Raw genomic sequence first — 25,794 nt, 5'->3', positions numbered from 1 at the left:
TCAGAGAGACGATGATCAGAACCATTGATATCATTAATGGAAAAACTGATGACGTGCAACGTTAGTTTTACTTGGGGAGTCCTTAATCCTATATCATGGACCTGTAAGCATGGGACCACTACCACTGTAGAACTGAGCTGAGGCCTGAGAGTATAGCCAAGGAAATCCATTTTCAACACCTAAATATTGGGGAAAAGAGAAAAAAAGCTAAGCTATACCATGCTGCACCGTGCACCCTACCTAACATCATTGCATCATCATATATTAAAATCTTGATCAAAACAAACTTCTTTCTATAATTGATGAAAACAAAAAGTATTGAATGTGAATTTATTTTCTAATATTTCAAACAAATTTTGATATGTGTTTACTAATATTATACAATAAAACATTTGATTGAATTAGTTTCACGAGTTAATTGGATAGCAATTCAATTAAGAAATATAAATATACAACAATTATATAGTAAAACTAGATCTGTTCTGGCTTGGCTCGGTCGGAAAGTGGGAGGATTTGGACATAAATATAGGCTTGAAAATGGACTGGGTAAAAAAATAAGGCCCGTTTAGAAAATGAGTCGAACCTCGAGTAAGGTTTTTAGCTCGGGCCGACCTGAATTTGTGAAAAAAAACTGTTATTTTGTTGTTGTTTTCTCACTATTTTACTGTCATTTCACTATTATATTGTTACTATTTTATTGGTATTATTTAAATATTGTATAACTCTTGTTTTATTGTTACTTTTGCTGTTATCTTAGAATCATTTGCTTGTTAAGTTACACATATCTTATTTAAGTATAAAGATTTTTTTTAAATTTATTTTCAATTTGTTGAGAAATATTTATTTTAATATTTTAAATATTTTTTATGTATTATATTTTAAAAAAAATTAATACGGTCGGGTCGAGCTTGAAAAAAATTTTAAGCCCATTTTTAAGCCGAACCCGAATCTATCAAACGAGGCTAAAATTTTATTAGAGTCTAACTCGGTCCATGAACACATCTAAATAAAACTAATATATTTGTAGGGTTGTACTCGTAGTTTAATTTTCTAAAAAAAAAATTTCAATCTTAACAACATAACTAAAATCTTATTATGCCTTTTAATTTTCTTAAATTTTAATTAAAATCTTCTTAAAAAATTATAAAATTCTAATAATTACAAAAAGAAATAAAAAAAATAATTGAACCTCTCTAAAATTTAATCTTAAAATCCGTGGCTAGAACGAAGTCACTAAATATAAAATCTAAGCTTATCTATGTTCTAATTATTGGAAATCGAGGAGACAACTTGCATGCTGGAGAAATTGAAGCACATAATATCCATACAAACGACAATATCATAATATTTTATATAAAACTTTATTTTTTATTATTTTTGGAAAAAAGTAGGTCCCTTTGTCAACCTAAGTAGCTCTACCCACCCTTACATATTGAGTGCCCATGCTCTAAATAAAAATTTTAATAATATATATTCTAATTTTCGATAATAACCGAGTTCGGTTTTAACTCAATTGATATTAACATTATTATTCATCTAGAAAGATGTGAGTTCGAATGTAATTAAATGTGTTAAAGATCCTTTTTCTTTCAAAAAAGTTACGCCTTCATCTCTTACTAGTCTATCTTTTGTTGATTAATGTAGGTCTTGTAATTTTTAATAAAAGTTTATAAAATTTACCGATGTTTTTAAAATTGAATAGGTAATTAAATTAATTACGTCATCAGTTTATTAATCCGATTAAAAAAATTAAGACTTAATCCAAATCTGTTGATATCATTTTACGATCCAATTAATCTAAAACTGTTTTTTTCATGATTCATGTGATAAATTGTAGTTTCTTGAAGTAATGAGAGAAACTAGTCAAAGATGGCACATTATGGAATCACGTAAAAGAGGTTCCAATAACTTTTGTTAATAGATATAGTTATGGCATTAATCATGTCTTCATTAATGTTAATCTAAACTCTAATAATTTGATTTATTTTAAATAAGAAAAATTATTTAATAAATCGTCATAAATAGGTTAAGGGTTTTAACAAGTATATTATAGATTGTGGTAAAAAAATTGCACAAATAAATATAACACTTGTCACATCTTCAACTCGCTTGTGAAATTTATAATGATTTTTAGTTATCTTATTTGAAAGTTTTATATGAAAGTATATTTTTTTTAAAAAGTGTCATTATAATAATATTTATTACTTTATTTAAAAAAGTTGATTTTTTTGTTAATTGAGTTTTAATTCGATTGACATCTGTATTATTGCTAATGTAGAAGTACGTGTATTTGAGTGCACTGAAACGCGTTAATCCTCTTGTTTAAGGATTATAATAGTTGGTAAAGATGAATGTTTTTGAGACCTATTAGATTTCTAGTCTCATTATGTGTATATTTCATGTACAAATTTTGTTCAAACTTCTCAGCTTTGTCCGATTTTTCTGATTTTTTGTTTATTATATTACTCGAATATGTATTTATATTTATATTTATATTTATATTGTAATTGCATATTTGTTTTAATAAACATGTTAAAAAATAGTTTGTATAAAATATAGAAAAAGGTGGAAAATGGGTTGGTGAATTTTGTCTTGTGGCGGTTGGCCCACTGCCTCGACGACGGAAATTTGGCCAACCCAACACCCTTTTTGGCTTTTAAAAATTTACCTTTTTATTTATTTTATTTCGAAACATATTGAACAATTATTAATATTCCATCTTCAGACAAGCTTTTGAGAATTTCAGCGACCCAAAAAAGCACTTTTTTTCATTATGCTTTTGGATTTTGGACTGAAACCCCCAAACACAGTCCAAAATTAAGCACGCAAAATCAGTGGTAAAATGGTGACGGTGGCCGACTCCATCACTCTCCCCAACCTCCCTAGTTCACTGCATTTCACCCATTTTTCTTTTTTGGTTTCAAAGCTATACTTACAAAAAAAAGTTATTAAATTTTTAGTAGGTTTATGTTTTGGTTTTAATTTCAAAAAGTTACAAAATAATCATAAAATTATTCGAAAGTTTTTATTTAAGTCATTGAATTGTTAAGTTTTTTTTTCTTTTTAAGTTCGGCTAGCAAGTTTCAAGCTACGATTCGACGATTGGTACGACAGATTAAGTTGATCTGACGGTCGATGTTCGAGATCGTTGTTTCATAGAAAACCAAACTGTGGAAGAGAAGGAGAGTGAGAGCTTTCGATTAGTGCATATGGTGTAAATAGATAATGTCATACAACAATGATTTTAACAGGCTAGTTTAGAATAGTTAGGTGACAAAAATATAATTTCACTAATAGTTTAGTGGTTTTGGGTGCAGTTTCTTCAAAAGAAGAAATAGAGTTTTTATGTCTTTTGTGTTGTTTTATATGCTGGGGGATTTTAATTTGGTTAGCTTTGATTGCTTTATTTTATTGAATTTTAGAATTTAAGTGATGATTTAAATGATAGTCGTTAAATTTGTAAGGCCTAATTATGCTATTAGTCTATGTGTAAGTTATGGATTAATCAATGTTATCCAATTTGATGATTTTTAATTTTTATACTTTTCAAAATTTAAAATTTAGGCATTGGTTTAAAAGGGTAGCCGTAAAATCTATTAATTAAAGTGATGCGACTCTTTTTTTCTTGAGTATTGAATGGAAATAACATGTCAGCATGACATTACATAAATGATAACACGAGCATAAGATTTTGGATATAACATAGTTTCACTTAACGAATTTAATGTATGCTGTTTAATTAGTTCTAAAGTTTTAAAACCCAAAAATAATTTTTTAAAATATCATATAAAACTTATTGATTAATTTTTATTTACTTGAAAAATTATTTTTAAAAAAATATTTATGAATAAAGGCTTCAAAACTTGACAAAAAAATTCAAGAGTTATTTTGCAAAATAAATTTAAAAATCTAAAATAATAATAAAAAAATATAAAAGAATTGAGAATTAAATTATAATGGACAGTTCGAAAAATTTTAAAAATTCGATCAATTCAAGCCGATATCACCTCCTTTACGACCTCCGTAATGATTTAAGTGTTGATGTAATAATAAAATACATTATATTTTTAATTTTAAAAATAATATTATTAAAATAGACAGCTACGAATTCCGCACATAATAATATTTAAATGTTTCAAATTTTAATCTAAAATTATTTTAAAATATAGATATTATTTTTTGGGAGTGGAATTGATAAAATCTAAGTGAAAAGTGGAGAGGACACACAACACAAGGGAGAGAGAGGATGAGAGTAAGAAATGGTGGAATGGGGTGGGACCCCACGCCGTACTCTTTTTTTGCTTTAAAGGGGGAAAAGCAAACCCCCATTATTCTTTCACTCGTAATACGTGTTATTTTCTAAAAGGACAAGTTTTGGCTCCTTTCGGTGGTCCCGCCCGTACCCAAATTTCCTATGTAACTTGTATAGCAAGACGATATAGCCATAGGTTAAAAATAAAATAAAATGAAACACGTGAAATGCATTGCATAACAACAATTTGGTTGTTTTAGGGCTTATTTATGAAACTTGGAAAATCATATACTATCATCTGAAGTTAAAATAGAGAGAATCGATATTGGTTTACCCCTGTAAACACATAGAGAAACAATTATTCAGGTCATGTAATCCGCTGTTCAATTATATTTCCGCCGAGCATTCGACACAATTGATGGATTTGTAGCACCTCCGATGAGTCATTATTCGAAGGACAACCTCAATAAGGAGTGCGTTATCGCCTTCTATTTCAACTCCCCTCTAAAATCTCTATCTCAAGCAAATCGGAGATCCTCGCATGCAGCTCCAGCTTCAAACTTGAAAAGCTCACAATCCTTCAACCCCTGTAGTGAAATCAACCAGCCACTCACCTGCCGAATCCCGAACAACCCCCATAATGACGATGCATTATTCAACCACACAATGTACTTTGTGTTGCTTAAACAAACATGAGACATAGTAGTTGAAGAGCAAGCACGCAATGTCACGGATGTTGAAAAGTAAGCAAACGGTAATGCTCAAACTCAAAACCTCTAGTATCGTGAGGATATTGTGAGAGTTTTGTGAATTCGTCAAAACTCTTGATAAATTAGGGAGACAACTTCGGTCAAGATTAATACCAATTTTATTGATGCACCTCTTTATCTGTGAACCTTTAAAAAAGTTGAACAGAACCAAAATACATCAACACATACGAAAAGAAAAGTTTAACTTAAATATCACATTATAGAAAATATAAAATTTAACGCATGTTAGATTACATTATTTGAATAATAACTACATAAATTAAAACTATATTATTTAATAAATTACAAAACTTATTAATATAAAATTAAATCATTGGAATTAAATAATAATTTTTTAGATTTGTTAATATTATATATTTATTAAAATATTTATATTTTTAATATAAAATTAAATCATTGGAATTAAAAATGTTAATTAAAAACATTTTTAAAGATCTAACCTCTTTTTTAATTAAATCAAGTTACAAATCCATAAAATTAAAATTTAATTTGAGTTTTTCATTTATGGATTTCAACCAAGTACTTCTATTATCTTTTTACTCTAAAGATAAAAAAAATTATAATGTATAAAAATAGTTTTTTTAATTTTTCTATAATTATAATAAAAAGTAAAAACTTAATTAATTAGATTCTTGAAAATATTATAATATATTAAATTATTTGTTAAAATAAAAATTTAAATTTACACAATACCTTTAAATATATAAACTAATATTGGGGTTGAATATCCAAAACTTTTATTGTTATATTAGTAAATTGAATTTTGATAATGAAATCAAATATTTAAAATATTTGTATTAAAATCAAATTAAATTGAAGTAATAAAAATTCTTTGACATATCTTTTTAACTATCAATTAATATTGAATAATAAATCTAATATTTGAATATATAATACATAAATTGATAAGAAAATAAATTAAATAATATTAAATATTTAATTTTTTTATTATATATTCAATGATTATATATACATACACCAATGATCTTATCTAGCTTTTTGACAAGTGAACAATCTTGAATGATTGACATAATTATTTTGATTTTAAATTTCCAATTTTTTTTTATAAAAAATAGGTGGTTGCTAAGTCGCCACAAAGGATAGTAACAAAACAAAAAGAAAAACAAGTAAATATTTGTATAGTTCAGACTTAAAATATATTTGTAAGGTCTTACTTAAAGAAGAATTTAATACTAAATTTTCGATAACGGTTGTAGTTTTAGTCTTATACATTTTACATGAACTCTCCCCATTCAAACAACTTTTCCTATTAAATGTTTCTACAACTCTTAACAAGACAAGGCTTTCCTATTGAAAGTTTTTAAATCTCATATGATAAAATAGTTTACTCTTTAGAATTTTCACATGTTAATGTTATTAGATGATAATGTAAAAAAAAAAGAAGACAAAAAATAAAAGAAAAGAAAAAGTGAGGTGTCAGCAAATGAGATAAGTGTAACGAACAATGTAATTCTATATATAAGTTGTGAAATTGTTAAAGTTGCCATTCAAATATTCACTTAGTTACAAATGAAGTAACTTACTAAAAATTATAACAGGAGAGATGGACTCAAAGTTTAGTTACACAATTCAAAAACTTCCTATTAGATTTTGTCTAAAGAGTAATCTACTATAAATCAACAAGTGCAAGAAGTGATTTAAGTTCAACTTACTTACCAAGTTCCAGTCTCACTCCTATTAGAAAAGAACTGTCTTTTCTGTATACTTTCCCCGATTCCGTTGCTATCGAGGGCTTTACGCAATTGATCGGATCATATAGATATCCTTTGAACATAACACAGGTCGTCGAAAGGATCTCGAAAACTCACCAAAAAGTTATGGAACTAATAATGTTTGCATTAGGAGTAAATAAAGTAGCTAGCTATCATTCTTAAGTTGCATTGAGGTAATTCTTATACAAGTTTGATGTTTTACTGCTATGTAACCTAATTGCCTAATTTAGTCCAAGGGCCGTCTTTTCTTTTGCATGTTATGTGCGATTTAGTCCAAGGGTCGTCTTTTCTTTTGCATGTTATGTGTGTTTGCTTGAAGACAAGCAAAGAATTAAGTGTAAGGGAATTGATCGACCACAAATTGATGTGGCAAATTAAGCTCTTCCGACGCATTTAAGGAGCTTTTTCTTGAGCAAAATAGCGTCTTTAGCATAGTTTTTTGTTATTTTTAGATTTTGAGTTAATAAGTGAAAATGTCTCATTTTTGCCCATATTGTGACCCAAATTGGCCAATAGTGCCATTGGGAGGCCTAACGTGTGATTGAGTGATGTAAGGACCTGTCGGAGGTGGAAAACGAGCGAGAATGACACCCAAGGGATGGGTATCGTGATTCCTCTGACAGTATTGAGTGATGTTAGCTATTGCTCAATCGTCATCTCCTTTGGGTTCAATCCTTGGATAACTCTGATGTTCTATTGTAACACTATAAATATTATAACTGACATGTACACTTGCAGTAAAATTAGGTTTTAAAAATTATTTTATAAATTCATTGTTTTATCGCATATACGAGATGCCGGTCAGATCCCATTCCACAAGACTTGCATAGAAGAACCCGTAATGGCAGACATAATACCATTTCGAAAGAAATCAGGTATACCCGCAGCTTTCAACGAGGTATCAATAAACTCCCAACTGACTCTATCGTAAGCCTTCTCAAGATCAATTTTAATTGCCATCCACTTCCTATGCTTTTGCTTACATCTCATGGAGTAGATCACTTCTTGTGCAAAAATGACATTACCTGTGATGTTCCTTCCTTCTATAAACCCCGCTTACTCCGGAGCAATGATCTTTAGAAATACAACTCTGAAGCGATTTGCTATCAGCTTCATAACTAATTTGTAAAGAACCGTACATAAATTGATTGGCCTGAAATGGGCAAAACTCACAGGGCTAATGCCATTTGGAATAAGGACAATTAAAGTATTATCCAAATACGGGTCAATAGCTTGTCTATCAAAAACATTTTCAATTCATTCACACACAACATCCCCAACCAAATTCCACTAGGTCTGAAACCAAAAAGCACGAAACACGTCAATCTTAGGCGTCTTTAGCGGAGACGTATCAAATAAAACTATCTTGATTTCATCATTTGAAACTGCCTTGCCCAAAAAAAGAATATCACTAGAATCAAGTCTTGGAAAATTATTAGATGGCAAATCTCTCATTCTATTAGGATGTTCCTCATATAATTTTTGAAAGAATTTGTTCACCTCCTATTGTAAAACTATTTCTTCATAGAGCCACTCACCCTCCCTCAATTTTAAGGGTCGAGATCTGATTATGCTTCCTTCTCTTTAAAGTGCTCCAGTGAAAAAAGGTGGTATTACAGTTCCCCAAACTCAACCAATTACACGTAGCTTTCTATTTTAACAATAATTCCTCATAATGAAGAACTCATTCCAGCTCATCTCGTACTTTCATTTCTAATTGAACTAAACTGTCAGAACTTGTGCTTTCCATCTCCTTTTGAATACATGAAAGCTTTCTCAAAAGATTTTTTTTACGAACGCCAATTTGACCATAGACAAACTTATTCCAAGATTTTATACTTGAGGTAAAATAAGCAATAGAGTCAGCCATATTCCCATAAATTTTCCAATTATCTTTAACAAAATCAGCAAACCTCGGATGGTGAACCTAACCTTCCAAGAATCAAAAGGGTCTACCTTTGGGCAAGTTACCCTCTGGTTTTAAAAAGAGAAGTAGATGCGTGTGATAGTTTTAATCTCAGTAGATGGGTAACTGTGCAATTAGGAAAAGTATTAACCATCGCGTCATTTCCAATTTTTCTATCAAGACATTCAGAGACCCCTTATCTATGCCAAGTAAAGGATGGTCTTTCGAATCCCAAGTCTTCAAACTCAGTAGACTCCATTAATTCACCAAAAATGGGACACCTTCTCCTATATCGTCTACCACGTATTTTATCATTTAAGGATAATAACGCATTAAAGTCTTCGATTATATATATACACATTAATTATCTTATATAGCTTTTTGACAAGTGAACAATTAAATTTCCAACTTTTTTTAAATGGGTGGTTGCTAAGTTGTCATAAAGGATAGCAACAAAATAAAAACAAAAACAAAAGCAAATAAATATTTATATAGTTTAGACTTAAAATACATTTGTGAGGTCTTACTTAACAAAGAATTTAATATTAAATTTTCAGTAACTATTGCAATTTTAGTCTTATACATTTTACATGAACTTTCCCCATTCAAACAACTTTTCTTATTAAGGATTTCTACAACTCTTAACAAGATAAGACTTTCCTATTGAAAGTTTTTAAATCTCATATGATAAAATAGTTTACTTTTTAGAATTTTCACATGTTAATGTTATTGGACGATAATGTAAAAAAATGACAAAAAAGAAAAGAAAAGAAAAGAAAAGAAAAAGCAAGGTGTCAACAAATGAGATAAGTGTAACGAACTATGTAATTTTATATATAAGTTGTGAAATCGTTAAAGTTGCCATTCAAATTTTCACTTAGTTACAAATGAAGTAACTTACTAATAATTATAAAATGAGATATGGACTCAAAGTTTAGTTACACAATTCAAACACTTCCTATTAGATTTTGTAACACCCCCTACCCGTATCCGTCGCCGGAATAGGATACGAGGTATTATCAGATTTTACTGAATAAATTTTTTTTCTCAATATAACCCGTTTATAAATATCTACTCTTCCCTAAAATTTTAAAACCGAGACCAATCCAACCCAACCAATCCATTTCAAAATATTTTCAAGATAGATTTACCGTATTCTTAAGATAATCTTATCACATACCAAAATAAAAATTTGTTAGCCATATTAATGGCTAACCATACATTCATTCCACATTAACATCTACTTTACTAGCTTATACATGCCATTGATTTCCAAAATAAAGTTTCTTTATGTACCGAGATCTTGAGGTTGATAGTGTGATGTGTTTCTGACCAAATCCGACCTCCGAGCTCTTAACTCTACAAACAGGGGAAAAAGAAACAGGGTAAGCACTTTGTGCTTAGTAAGCTCATGTAACAAGAATTATACTTACCTAATATTTTTTTTATAGAATGCAATAAACATTCATACATCCATTCAATACATTATTCCCCTATCATGCACAAACCCAACATTCAAATTAGTCCAATAATTTCCACATGTCAATAATATATATCATGATTGATGAGCTCATCAATTCCATGATTTCCATTTCCATGTTATTTTTCCATATTTATCCCGTTGAACTACTTGGAATTTCGATGGATTTTCAGGGGTACACCTAAGAGTACAAATTCCGGGCCCGTCAATTCATATTCATGTGCGCACATTTCCATTTCAGAGAGCACACTCCCGCGAACCTCATCCTTACAGCGGGATTACCAGTCCAGGCTAAATCCCCTGTAATATAAACTCCTAGAGTATTGTCGGGATTACCAGTCCAGGCTAAATCCCCTGCAACGACAATTACTCTAATGAGCTTGGATCTGAATTACCAGTCCAGGCTAAATTCAGACCTTAATTCGGATTACCCGTCCGGGCTAAATCCATTTTCCACATATTCTTCGGGAGGGCTATATCAGAATAGGATCACCCGTCCGGGCTAGATCCTTTTTACTGTCAATTCCTTTTCAGAGATCCATTGAATTTTCCTTTCATTCAACCGAGATTTATTTCCTCTTTTCATCAAGAATATCAATACTTCATCAATTATCATACAATAAACATCCAAATCATATTCACATCAATAACAAACATTTCGAGCATTTAGGAATATAATTCAAGTTACACGAACTTACCTCGATACTTGTTCGTAAACAAAAAATCTACTAATCCCGAACTTTTTCTTTTCCTCGATCTAGCTTCGTATTTGAACTTTCTGGATTTGGTGCAAAAATTATGAAAAACCAGCTTGAAGAAACCCTTAGGACATTTTTGGCTGATGAGAGTGCAGAAAATATGAAGAGAATTCTAGATATTCCACTTTAGTCCTAACTTTTAAAGCAAATTTTTGCAATATTCCAATTTTACCCTTAATTCTTCAATTCTCCTGATTTTTCTCAGCTATTGCCGCCCAAAATATCTCATTTTAGGGTTATTTGCAATTTATGTCCCTCCTCATTTAACAATTGAGCTATTTAATCTTCTAGTAACTTTTACACCTTTTTCAATTTAGTCCTTTTTACTTAATTGACTACCCAAACATTAAAATTTTCTAACGAAATTTTAATACCATTTTACTAACACTTCATAAATATTTATAAAAATATTTTTGACTTGATTTTACGAGATCGAGGTCTCGATACCTTATTTTTACCCAATTTCTTCAATACTTTCTTTTTCTAACTAACCACTAAATCGGTAAAATTTTTCTATCAATATTTTCATACGATTTTCCTATCATACCAATATTCATGCAAAAATATTAAAATAAATTTCTCTTTAAATCAGATTTGTGGTTACGAAACCACTATTTCGATAGCCTTGAATTTGGGCCATTACAACTCTCCCCCTTAAGGATTTTCGTCCTCGAAAATCTTACCAGTAAAGAGGTTCGGGTATTGTTTCCTCATTGCCTCCTCCGGTTCCCATGTCGCTTCCTCTATCCCGTGCTTTTGCCATAATACTTTCACCAAATTTATCTTTTTATTTCTAAGCTCATTTGTTTCCCGTGCCAATATCTTGACCGGTTCTTCATTGTAAGTCATATCCGGCTAAATTTTCACTTCTGTCGGAGAAATAACATGTGAAGGATCTGATCGATACCGTCGTAGCATAGATACATGAAAAACATTATGAATTTTATCGAGTTCCGGTGGTAATGCCAATCGATAAGCGACCGGTCCAATTCTTTCTATGATTTCATATAAATCTTGGACTCAATTTACCCTTTCGACTGAATTGGAGAACTTTCTTCCAAGGAGACACTTCTAAGAATACCTTATCACCCACTTGAAATTCAATCTCTTTTCGTTTAAGATCAGCATATGACTCCTGACGATCGGAAGCTGCTTTTAGACTATCTCGAATCACCTTGACTTTTTCTTCTGTTTCCTGAACCAAATCAACCCCATGTATCTTCTTTTCATTGAGCTCTGTCTAATATAACGGTGTTCTACAATTTCTACCATACAAAGCTTCATACGGAGCCATTTTAATACTGAACTGATAACTGTTATTGTAAGCAAATTCAATCAAAGGTAGATACCTCTCCCAATTACGTTCAAACTCTAATATACAACATCGGATCATATCTTCCAATATTTGAATTACACACTCAGATTGGCCATCTATCTGAGGATGAAATGCAATGCTGAAATACAACTGAGTACCCAAGGCTTCTTGCAATTTGTCCCAGAAACGAGATGTAAATCGGGGATATCTATATGATATAATAGAGATTGGCACTCCATGTAGCTTGACAATCTCAGATATATACAGTTCAGCCAATTTATCTAGAGAATAATCCATACGTACCGGGATAAAATGTGCTGATTTTGTTAATCGATCAACAATCACCCAAATGGTATCTTTCTTCTTCGGTGACAATGGTAATCCGGACACAAAATCCATAGTAATTCTTTCCCACTTCCATTCTGGTATAGTGATTGGCTGAAGTAACCCCGAAGGTACCTGATGTTCAGCTTTGACCTGTTGACATATCAGACATCTTGATACAAACTCAGAAATATCGCGTTTCATACCTGGCCACCAGTATATCTTCTTCAAATCATTATACATTTTATTACCTCCCGGATGTACAAACATAATGCCACTGTGTGCCTCGTGTAAAATCTTCTATACAAGCTCTGAATTCTTCGGTACACATACTCTACCTCTGAATAATAAACAACCATTAATCCTAATCTGAAATTTTGAATCATTACTTGACTCACATTGTACCCGTTTAGCCTGTAGCTTCTCATCATTTTTCTGAGTTTCATATATTTGTTGTAGAAATGTCAGTTTAACTCTCAACTCAGCTACGACTGAACCGTCATCAACCAAAGACAATTGGGCATTCATAGCTCGCAAAACAAACAGAGATTTTCGACTCAGAGCATCAGCTACAACATTAGCCTTACTCGGATGGTAATCAATAACCAAATCATAGTCTTTTATCAATTCAAGCCACCTACGCTGTCTCAAATTCAAATCTTTCTGTGTCATCAGATATTTTAGACTTTTATGATTAGTATAAATATGACATTTCTCAACATACAAGTAATGTCGCCATATTTTTAATGCAAATACAATAGCAGCTAATTCAAGATCATGCACCGAGTAATTTCTTTCATGTGGCTTAAGTTGTCTCGAAGCATAGGCTATAACTTTACCTTCTTGCATCAAAACACAACCTAAACCATTTAATGATGCATCACTATAGATAATAAATTCTTTACCTGGTTCAGGTTGTACCAACACTGGTGCTTTCGTCAACAAATCTTTCAATCGGTCGAAACTCTACTGGCATTCATCAGTCTACTCGAATTTAACATCTTTTTGTAATAAACGGGTCATCGGAGAAGCTATCATAGAAAAATCCTGTACAAATCTTCGATAATAACCAGCTAACCCCAAGAAACTTCTAACTTCAGATACATTTTTCAGTGGACTCCAATTAATAATAGCTGAGATTTTACTCGGATCTACCCTGATGCCTTCTGCAGATACAATATGTCCGAGAAAACCCACTTCTCGAAGCCAAAATTCACATTTACTAAATTTAGCATATAGCTGCTTCTCTCGTAGAATTTGCAACACAATTCTCAAATGTTCTGCATGCTCATTTTCGTCTCTAGAATAGACCAAGATATCATCAATAAAAACTACCACAAACCTGTCTAAGTACGGTCTGAATATCCGATTCATCAAGTCCATAAATACTGCAGGTGCATTAGTCAGCCCAAACGGCATAACCAGAAACTCATAATGCTCATACCTGGTTCTAAAAGCTGTTTTTGGTACATCTGACTCTTTTACCCGTAACTGACAATAACCCGATCGGAGATCAATCTTAAAAAATACAGTGGCACCCTTCAATTGGTCAAACAGGTCATCAATCTGAGGCAATGGTTACTTATTCTTTATAGTGACTTTGTTGAGCTGTCGGTAGTCGATACACAATTTCAAAGACCCGTCCTTCTTCTTCACAAATAGAACCGGAGCACCCCAAGGTGAATGACTCGGTCGAACAAAACCCCTGTCAACAAGTTCTTGCAACTGTGTCTTTAACTCCTTTAATTCTGTAGGAGCCATACGATACGGAGATATGGAGATTGGAGTAGTTCCCGGAATCAATTCTATAGAAAATTCCACTTCTCTTTATGGTGGCAACCCCGGTAATTCCTCTGGAAACACGTCAGAAAATTCACATACACCTGGCACTGCCTGGATCTTTGACTCAGAGACCTTAGTGTCTAACACATATGCCAAATAAGCATCACACCCTTTTCTAATACACCTCTGAGCTGTCATCACTGAAATCACATTAGATAATTCCTCTGTCTGATCAGATTTAACCCGAAGTATTTCTCCATTCTGACACTTCAATACAATATATTTCTGTCTACAGTTTACTACTGCATCATGCTGAGTTAGCCAGTCCATACCCAGTATCACATCGAACTCATCAAAAGGAAGTAATATCAAGTTAGCCGAAAAACAAATACCTTTTACCATCAGTGGACAATTTTTACAAACTTTATCTACCATCACAAACTGGCCTAGGGGGTTCGAGACTTTAACCACAAATTCAGTAGGTTCAACAGATAAATTTTTAACAAATACTAATTTTGTGCATATGTATGAATGTTTAGAACCAGAATCAATCAATGTAGTAATATCAGTATCAAGTAAAGAAAATGTACCAGTAATAACATCGGGTGCTGAAGCATCTTCTCTAGTACATATGACATATGTCCTAGCAGGTGCTCATGCCTCAGGCCTGCCTGCAGTATCTCTCGTAACTCCTCGACTACCACCGACATCACCAGATGGTCGAGGTGGCCTACCCCTCGAAACTGGATTACTCGGCCTCGATGTCTGTTCAACTTCTTTTTCACCACTTTCTGGACAATCTCTGAGGAAATGATCAAAAGAACCACATCGGTAACAAGCCCCGCTCTTTAATCGGCATTCACCAAAGTGAGGTTATTACAGTACTGGCATCTCGGCTTAGGGGTGCCAACACTGCCAACACTGGTCACTAATGGAGTGGAAGGTCTTGGATTAGTGCGTTGAAAACCTCGCTCTTTACCCGAATACCTAGTATTTGAGGTAGAACGATCCTGGTATTTCTTCAATTTCTTTGAAGCAGAAAACTGGGATTTTTCCATCGATCTTTTACTGAAAACCCGAGCTTCTCTTTCAGCTTGTTTCTTTTCTTTGCTCAGTTCTTCTGCTTTATAAGCTCGCTCTGCAAGGATAGCAAACTCTCGAATTTCAAGAATTTCGATCAGTAGCTTAATCTCTTCATTCAACCCTTCTTCAAATCGTTTGCACATCTCGGCTTCTAATTTTACCCATTCTCGAGCATATTTGCTTAATCGGACAAATTCTCTTTCATACTCAGATACCGATCTGTTGCCCTGTTTTAGCTCAAGAAATTCTTTTCTCTTCTGATCAAGGAACCTCTAACTGATATATTTCTTTCTGAACTCGGTCTGAAAGAATTTCCATGTGATTTCTCCTTTCGGAACAACTGAAACTTTAGTATTCCACCAGTGGTAAGCTGTATCTTTTAGCAATGATACTGTACATTTCAGACACTCTTCTGGTGTGCAAGATAATTCCTCCAAAACCCGAATAGTATTCTCTAACCAAAACTCAGCCCGTTCGGGATCATCATCAACTGCAGCTCTGAATTCTTCTGCCCATATTTTTTAATTTTATCAACCGGAGCTTTCCCTTTTCTGATAGATTCAGTACCTGTACCCTGTGGAATCTCAGGAACTGGTGGAGGAGGAGAAGGGGGAGGAGGAGCTTGAGCTTGCTGCACTACAGGGTTAGTTCTTATATACTGAGCAAACCATTCATTCATCATTTGATAGAAGGCCATTTTAACCTATTCACCTTGGTCCCTTGTCTCGGACCTTCTACTACTAGTAGCTTCAACTTCTCTATGTTCTGAAGCCGGAGCATGACTCCCTGCTTCCTCGGGTTGAGCTCGGTCGGTAGACATTTACTATAAGAAAATCACATTTCAAATGGTCAGGAGATATCACACTATCAATAATAATTCAAATGGCATGTATAGCTAATATCATATTTGCTACGTCGGTCCGAGAACCGGTTAAACCGTAGCTCTGATACCAATAAATGTAACACCCCCTACCCTTATCCGTCGTCGAAATAGGATACGAGGTATTACCAGATTTTACTGAATAATTTTTTTTACTCAATATAACCCGTTTATAAATATCTACTCTTCCCTAAAATTTTAAAACCGAGACCAATCCAACCCAACCAATCCATTTCAAAATATTTTCAAGATAGATTTACCGTATTCTTAAGATAATCTTATCACATACCAAAACAAAAATTTGTTAGCCATATTAATGGCTAACCATACATTCATTCCACATTAACATCTACTTTACTAGCTTATACATGCCATTGATTTCCAAAATAAAGTTTCTTTATGTACCGAGATCTTGAGGTTGATAGTGTGATGTGTCTCTGACCAAATCCGACCTCCGAGCTCTTAACTCTACAAACAGGGGAAAAAGAAACAGGGTAAGCACTTTGTGCTTAGTAAGCTCATGTAACAAGAATTATACTTACCTAATATTTTTTTATAGAATGCAATAAACATTCATACATCCATTCAATACATTATTCCCCTATCATGCACAAACTCAACATTCAAATTAGTCCAATAATTTCTACGTATCAATAATATATATCATGATTGATGAGCTCATCAATTCCATGATTTCCATTTCCTTGCTATTTTTCTATATTTATCCCGTTGAACTACTTGGAATTTCGATGGATTTTCAGGGGTACACCTAAGTGTACATATTCCGGGTCCGTCAATTCATATTCATGTGCACACATTTCCATTTCAGAGAGCACACTCCTGCGAACCTCATCCTTACAGCGGGATTACCAGTCCAGGCTAAATCCCCTGTAATATAAACTCATAGAGTATTGTCGGGATTACCAGTCCAGGCTAAATCCCCTGCAACGACAATTACTCTAATGAGCTTGGATCTGAATTACCAGTCCAGGCTAAATTCAGACCCTAATTCGGATTACCCGTCCGGGCTAAATCTATTTTCCACATATTCTTCGGGAGGGCTATAGCAGAATAGGATCACCCGTCCGAGCTAGATCCTTTTTACCGTCAATTCCTTTTCAGAGATCCATTGAATTTTCCTTTCATTCAACCGAGATTTATTTCCTCTTTTCATCAAGAATATCAATACTTCATCAATTATCATACAATAAACATCCAAATCATATTCACATCAATAACAAACATTTCAAGCATTTAGGAATATAATTCAAGTTACACGAACTTACCTCGATACTTGTTCGTAAACAAAAAATCTACTAATCCCGAACTTTTTCATTTCCTCGATCTAGCTTTGTATTTGAACTTTCTGGATTTGGTGCAAAAATTATGAAAAACCAACTTGAAGAAACCCTTAGGACATTTTTGGCTGATGAGAGTGCAGAAAATATGAAGAGAATTCTAGATATTCCACTTTAGTCCTAACTTTTAAAGCAAATTTTTGCAGTATTCCAATTTTACCCTTAATTCTTCAATTCTCCTGATTTTTCTCAGCTATTGCCACCCAAAATATCTCATTTTGGGGTTATTTGCAATTTATGTCCCTCCTCATTTAACAATTGAGCTATTTAATCCTTCTAGTAACTTTTATACCTTTTTCAATTTAGTCCTTTTTACTTAATTGACTACCCAAACATTAAAATTTTCTAACAAAATTTTAATACCATTTTACTAACACTTCATAAATATTTATAAAAATATTTTTGACTCGATTTTATGAGATCAAGGTCTCGATACCTTATTTTTACCCAATTTCTTCAATACTTTTTTTTTCTAACTAACCACTAAATCAGTAAAATTTTTCTATCAATATTTTCATACGGTTTTCCTATCATACCAATATTCATGCAAAAATATTAAAATAAATTTCTCTTTAAATCGGATTTGTGGTTACGAAACCACTATTCCGATAGCCTTGAATTTGGGCCATTACAGATTTTGTTTAAAGAGTAATCTACTATAAATCAACCAGTGCAAGATGTGATTTAAGTTTAACTTACTCACCAAGTTGCAATCTCACTCCTATTAGAAAAGAACTGTCTTTCCTGTGTACTTTCCACGGTTCCGTTACTACTGCGGGCTTTACGCAATCGATCGGATCATATAGATATCCCTTGAACACAACATAGGTCGTCGAAAGGATCTCGGAGACTCACCAAAAACTTATGGAACTAATAATGTTAACATTAGGAGTAAATAAATTAGCTAGCTATCATTCTTAAGTTGCATTGAGGTAAATCTCATACGAGTTTGATGTTTTACTACTATGTAACCTAATTGCCTAATTTAGTCCAAGGGTCATATTTTCTTTTGCATGTTATGTGTGTTTGCTTGAGGACAAGCAAAGAATTAAGTGTAGGGGAGTTGATCGACCACGAATTGATGTGGAAAATTAAGCTCTTCCGACGTGCTTAATGAGCTTTTTCTCAAGCAAAATAGCATCTTTAGCATAGTTTTTCGTTATTTTTAGATTTTGTGTTAGTAAGTGAAAATGTCTCATTTTTGCCTATATTGTGACCCAAATTGGCCAATAGTGCCATTGGGAGGCCTAACGTGTGATTGAGTGATGTAAGGACGTGTCGGAGGTGGAAAATGAGCGAGAACGACACCCAATGGAAGTATATCGTGATACCTCTGACAATATTGAGTGATGTTAGCTATTGCCCAATCGTCATCTCTTTTGGGTTTTATCATTGGAATACTCTGGTGTTCCATTCTAACACTATAAATATTATAATTGACTTGTACGCTTGCAGTAAAATTGGGTTTTAAAAACTGTTTCATAAATTCATAGTTTTATCCCATATGCGGGATGCCGGTCAGATCTCACTCTATAAGACTTGCATGGAAAAACCTGTAATGGCAAACATAATAACATTTAGAAGGAAATCAAGTATACCTGTAGCTTTCAATGAGGTATCAATAAACTCTCAACTGACTCTGTCATAAGCCTTCTCAAGATCAATTTTCATTGCCATCCACTTCCTACGTTTTTGCTTACATCTCATGGAGTGGATCACTTCTTGTGCAAAAAAAAAGTTATCTGTGATGTTCCTTCCTGCTATGAACCCTACTTGCTCCGGAGCAATGATCTTTGGAAATACAACTCTGAAGTGATTTGCTATTAACTTTATAACTAATTTGTAAAGAACCGTACATAAATTGATTAGCCTGAAATGGGCAAAACTCACAGGGCTAATGCTCTTTGGAATATGGACAATTAAAGTATTATCCAAATACGGGTTAATAGCTTGTCCATTAAAAACATTTTGAATCCACTCACACACAACATCCCTAACTAAATTCCACTGAGTCTGAAATAAAAAAGCACGAAACACGTCAATCTTAGGTGCCTTTAGCGGAAACGTACAAAATAAAGCTGTCTTGATTTCTTCCTTTGAAACTGCCTTGCCTAAAAAGAGAATATCACTAGAATCAAGTCTTGGAAAATTCTTAGATGGCAGATCTCTCATTCTAGTAGGATGTTCCCCATATAATTTTTGAAAGAATTTGATTGCCTCCTATTGTAAAACTATTTCTTCAGAGAGCCACTCACCCTCCTCAATTTTAAGGGTCGAGATCCAATTATGCTTCCTTCTTTGTAACGTACTTCTGTGAAAAAAGGTGGTATTATAGTTCCCCAAACTCAACCAATTACACGTAGCTTTCTATTTCAACAATAATTCCTCATAATGAAGAACTTATTCCAGCTCATCTCGTACTTTTATTTCTAATCGAACTAAACTATCAAAACTTGTGCTTTCCATCTCCTTTTGAATACATGAAAGCTTTCTCAAAAGTTGTTTTTTTACGAACGCCAATGTGACCATAGAGAAACTTATTCCAAGATTTTATTCTTGAGGTAAAATGAGCAAGAGAGTCCGTCATATTCCCATAAATTTTCCAATTATCTTTAAAAAAATCAGCAAACCTCGGATGGTGAACCCAACCTTCCAAGAATCAAAAGGGTCTACCTTTGGGCAAGTTACCCTCTGGTTTGAAATAGAGAAGTAGATGCGTGTGATCTGGTTTTAATCTCAGTAGATGAGTAACTATGCAATTAGGAAAAGTATTAACCAGCGCGTCATTTTCAATTTTTCTATCAAGGCATTCAGAGACCCCTCATCTATGCCAAGTAAAGGATGGTCCTTCGGATCCCAAGTCTTCAAACTCAGCAGACTCCATTAATTCACCAAAAAAGGGACACCTTCTCCTATATCGTCTACCACGTATTTTATCATTTGAGGACAATAACGCATTAAAGTCTTCGATTATATATACACACACATTAATTATCTTATCTAGCTTTTAGGCAAGTGAACAATTAAATTTCCAACTTTTTTTAAATGGGTGGTTGCTAAGTTGTCATAAAGGATAGCAATATAATAAAAACAAAAACAAATAAATATTTATATAGTTTAGAATTAAAATACATTTGTGAGATCTTACTTAACAAAGAATTTAATATTAAATTTTCAGTAACGGTTGCAATTTTAGTCTTATACATTTTACATGAACTTTCCCCATTCAAACAACTTTTCCTATTAAGGATTTCTACAACTCTTAACAAGATAAGACTTTCCTATTGAAAGTTTTTAAATCTCATATGATAAAATAGTTTACTCTTTAGAATTTTCACATGTTAATGTTATTGGACGATAATGTAAAAAAATGACAAAAAAGAAAAGAAAAAAAAAAGAAAAAGCAAGGTGTCAACAAATGAAATAAGTGTAACGAACTATGTAATTGTATATATAAGTTGTGAAATCGTTAAAGTTGCCATTCAAATTTTCACTTAGTTGCAAATGATGTAACTTACTGATAATTATAAAATGAGAGATGGACTCAAAGTTTAGTTACACAATTCAAACACTTCCTATTAGATTTTGTCTAAAGAGTAATCTACTATAAATCAACAAGTGCAATTCACCAAGTTGCAGTCGCACTCTTATATTTAATCTAGATTAATCTCCTCACTAAGTCCTCTTTGAAAGCTTATTTGCAAACTGAACAACTCAAGCAACTTGCTTACAATAATTTTGTTCTAAAAGACAATTTCTCACTAGAACAAATAAGTGCTTTTTTTTTCTCTACCGAAAACTAAAACAAACTCTCTGTTAAGTAGACATTTAAAACAATCAATGCGAATCTCTAATCTCAAAAGTAGTCTTCAAATATAGAATAAATTGACAGAGATCTTCGTGATATAAACTTGTTATGTTATCAAATCTCTTCAATAAGGGAGCTCTAGATCATATTGAAATTCTTCGAAAAATCCTTGTTTGGTTTGATTCTTGCTTGACTTATTTTTAGTGAAGTGCTACTAAAATTCTCTAAGATGTTCAATACAAAAATCTTAACGATTTTGGTCAAAATATGCTAACCAAATATACAAACTTACGAGAGTATACCATATGCATGTGAGTACATGTCGCACTTGTAATGTTAGTGATTTTTTTGGTACTCTACAAGTTAATATTCACACACAACTGTAGGAATATATCCATACTATAGACACATTATACCTAAAGGGAACTGCTTAAATAAAGGCCTACCATTTACTTCCCAAAAGCTCAAACCCAAATTGGTTGCATGGATAAACATCTTTTACCCCAACACCAATCACAATGTTTGTGGTATTTTAACTAAAACAAATAGGTAACTCATCTCATAGTATGCAACTATTAATGAGGCATTGAGAATGCTTAGTATTTAATGTAGAGAGAGTTTGTGTGTGCATGAAATGAATTATGCATGTAAAGCAGCAGTCATATGTGTGGGGTATTTTGCCTTTTCATTCAAAACTTACTCAAATTTCCAATTTCCACAACCGTTATCACAACCAGTGAAGAATGTCTTTGGGAACCCCACCACAATTGCCACCCCAATAATGCAAAACAAGAGCAAAAAGCAAATTTAATTTAATACAAATATTTCCTCCTTTCATTTTCTTTAAACCATAAAATTAAATTCGATTTTTGATATTTATAACCATGTAAAAGAAGAGTTGAATCTTGTGAACCACAAAAATATCTTAGGAGAGTTTATTTGACACGTAATCTAAACCAGTTTAACTTCGAATTTTATAAAGAGTTGGTCGGTTGATAAATAAATCAGGATAAACCAACTGAATCAATAGTTGAACTAATTTGATTTATTCTATTATTTTTAATAATTTATTTGATTAAACTGAACATGGGTGTAGACAAGGATAGATGGTGACCTTGGCCCTCTTAAAAACAATTAAATTATCTTATAGCCCTTTAAATTTTTAAAATTTACAAATTAATATATTGATAAAATTTGAACTTAACCCAAAAATTCATGATTCATCTTTAGCTTCCTCTATAGTAAATTTTTTTTATTTCGCCCTTAAAATCGAATAAATTAATCAAACTAATTAACTTGAAAACAAATAATTTGACCAGTCAAAATCATTGATCGAAAAAGAAAACTTAAATATTGCAAGGGTGTCTTCAACAATTTTTGTGGGTGTTAGGGCATACCCTTTGTTATGTCAAAAATTAAATTTAGACAATAAAGAGCACACGTGTGGTTACGACGTAATAATTGATGACTTGGATTTGTAGTTTGTACATAAAATTGACATTTAATAAATGAGTCAACAAAGACGGCTAACCATACATCAACAATTTGGTTGTTTTAGTTTCCTATTTTTCCTCTCACTATTTTACTCCTTTTTTATAATTTAAAAAGATCACTTTTTTTCTTTTTTAAAAAATCAATCTTTTTTTGGTAGAAACAAAGTAGTATAAGGATTACCATTACCTCAAGTTAAAATAGAGAGAACCGATTGTGGTATATTGTGTTAAATAAATAGGAGACACAATTGTTGAAGAGCAAGCACACGATGCCATGATTGTTGAAAAACAAGCAAAACCTGAGGATATTGAGGGAGCGTAGCTCAAATGGTACTATCATTTTTGTTTTGTGAATTAGTTAAAACTCTTGGATAACTCTGATCAAGATCAATACCAAATTTATTGGTGTAAACCTATTAAAAAAAGTTCAATAGAATCAAAACACATCAACATATACGAAAAAGTTTAACTTAAATATCACATTATAGAAAATATAAAATTTAATCAAGGTTAGATTACATCATTTATATGAAAAATATAATCAACTATTTCATCTCTATTACGCTTTTAAATTATCATCTACTACATAAATTAAAATTAAAAAACTTAAAACATCAAATCACGGGCACTATACACGTCATTGGAAACAAATTTTATTAAACTCATAAAATACTAAACTAAACTTGGTAAGTTTATCAACTTGAATTTGGCAATATTTATATGTATTAAATTATTAAAAATGTTAATTAAAAACATTTTTAAAGATTTAACTTTTTTATTAAATCAAGTTACCAATCCATAAAAATAAATTTTAATTTGAGTTTTTCATTTATAGAGTTAACTTTCTTTAGAACAATTACTTCTATCATTATCTTTTTACTCAAAAGATAAAAAAAATGATAATGTACAAAAATTAAGTATAAAAACAGTTGAGAAAAATGAGACAATATCTTTTTCAATTTTTCTATATTTATAATAAAAAAATAAAAACTTAATTAATTCAATTATTGAAAATGTTATAATTTATTAAATTATTTATTAAAAATTTAAAAATTTAAATTTAAACAATACCTTTAAATATATAAATCAATAGTCAGTATCCAAAACTTTTAATGTTATATTAATAAATTGAATTTTGATAATGAATTCAAATATTTAAAATATTTGTATTACAATCAAATTAAATTTAAGTAATAAATATTCTTTGACATATCTTTCTAACTATGAATTAATATTGAATAATAAATCTAATATTTGAATATGAAATACAAAAATCGATAAGAAAATAAATTAAACAGTGTTAAATATTTAATTTTTTTATTTATATATTTAATGGTTATATATACACAAATTGTTGGGGATCAACTTGTATAAACAATGAACAAGAAATGTAGAGAGGATCGAACACAAATATTTTACATGGAATATTCCTTCGAAGAGGATAAAAACCATAGGCAAAGGAGGCTTCGACTTTTCACTAAATGAGTAAACTAACGAGAGTAAAATATGGAGAAAATGAACCTAAATGTAATAAACGTACAATAATCAAACCCCGAAAATAGAGTCTTAACTCGGGAACAAAATTCTCTCCATAGTTACCACAAAACTCTCGTCAAAACTCATATGCAGCCACATCTTGTCGCCCTCAAAGAAAAACGCTTACTGATTGGCACATTGAAAGAGGGATACAATGACCCCTTTAAATAGACTAAGATTAGATTTCTAATCATACTAAAATATCCTTAGAATAATCAGAGTTCAATTGGGAGAAGAAGTATTGCTTGGAGTCTAAAACACGACTGCATAACTTGGAGAAATCATCGTGACATCCCATGCATGCTCGTTGCGACGTCGTCGCTACATTCGTTTGGAGTTTTGTCGCGTCTTCGCGACATCGCTTGTCTTCACGCCACTACGTCGCCTCTGTTTTACCGTTTCTTTCGTAAATCGTCAAACGTCTTCCTAAGTGCTTGCATAATGCTAAATGTGAAGCACGCCCCACACATATGAATTATCTTATCTAGATTTTTGACAAGTGAACAATCTTGAATGATTGGCATAATTATTTTGATTTTAAATTTCCAACTTTTTTTTAAAAAAATGGGTGGTTGCTAAGTTATCATAAAGGATAGTAACAAAACAAAAAGTAAATAAATATTTATGTAGTTCAAACTTAAAGTGTAACAAACAATGTAATTCTATATATAAGTTGTGAAATCATTGAAGTTGCCATTCAAATATTCACTTAGTTACAACTGAAGTAACTTACTAACAATTATAAAATGAGAGATGGACTCAAAGTTTAGTTACACAATTCAAAAACTTTCTATTAAAACTTGTCTAAAGATTAATCTACTATAAATCAACAATTGCAAGCTATGATTTAAGTTCAACTTACTCATCAAGTTGCAATCACACTCCTATGCTTAATCTAGATTAATATCCTCACTAGGGGCCCCTTTGGATGAACAGTGTGTTCACTTGTGGTTAGCGTAAAAATAACGATGGCGGTGAGATTAGATACTGTAGTGTGAGACACCCATCCAAAGAGGCCCTAAGTCTTTCTCCTTGAATGTTTATTTGCAAATTGAACAACTCAAACAACTTGCTTACAATAATTTTGCTCTAAAAGACAATTTCTCACTAGAACAAAGTAAGTGATTTTTTCTCTCTCTATTGAATACTAAAACAAACCCTCTGTTAAGTAGACATTTAAAACAATTAGTGTGAATCTCTAATCTAAAATGTAGCCTTCGAATATGGAATAAATTGGCAGATATCTTCGTGATATAAACTTGTTATGTCATCAAATATCTTCAACAAGAGAGAGCTAGATCACATTGAAATTCTTC

At 32.0% G+C, this 25,794-nt stretch overlaps 1 protein-coding gene across 1 annotated transcript; it reads right to left on the bottom strand.

Moving 5' to 3' along the window:
- Window positions 1-19,128: 19,128 nt before the first annotated feature.
- LOC107942987 (uncharacterized) lies at window positions 19,129-19,813 on the bottom strand. Its single transcript, XM_016876713.1, has 2 exons — window positions 19,280-19,813; window positions 19,129-19,194 (listed from the first exon to the last, which is right to left on the bottom strand). The coding sequence occupies exons 1-2, from the start codon at window positions 19,811-19,813 to the stop codon at window positions 19,129-19,131; spliced, it is 600 nt and encodes a 199-aa protein (XP_016732202.1).
- Between the last annotated feature and the right edge of the window lie 5,981 nt (window positions 19,814-25,794).

This window comes from Gossypium hirsutum, chromosome D04, assembly GCF_007990345.1.
Source record: "Gossypium hirsutum isolate 1008001.06 chromosome D04, Gossypium_hirsutum_v2.1, whole genome shotgun sequence".
Lineage (NCBI taxonomy): Eukaryota > Viridiplantae > Streptophyta > Magnoliopsida > Malvales > Malvaceae > Gossypium > Gossypium hirsutum.
This window is presented reverse-complemented; position numbering and strand designations above follow the sequence as displayed.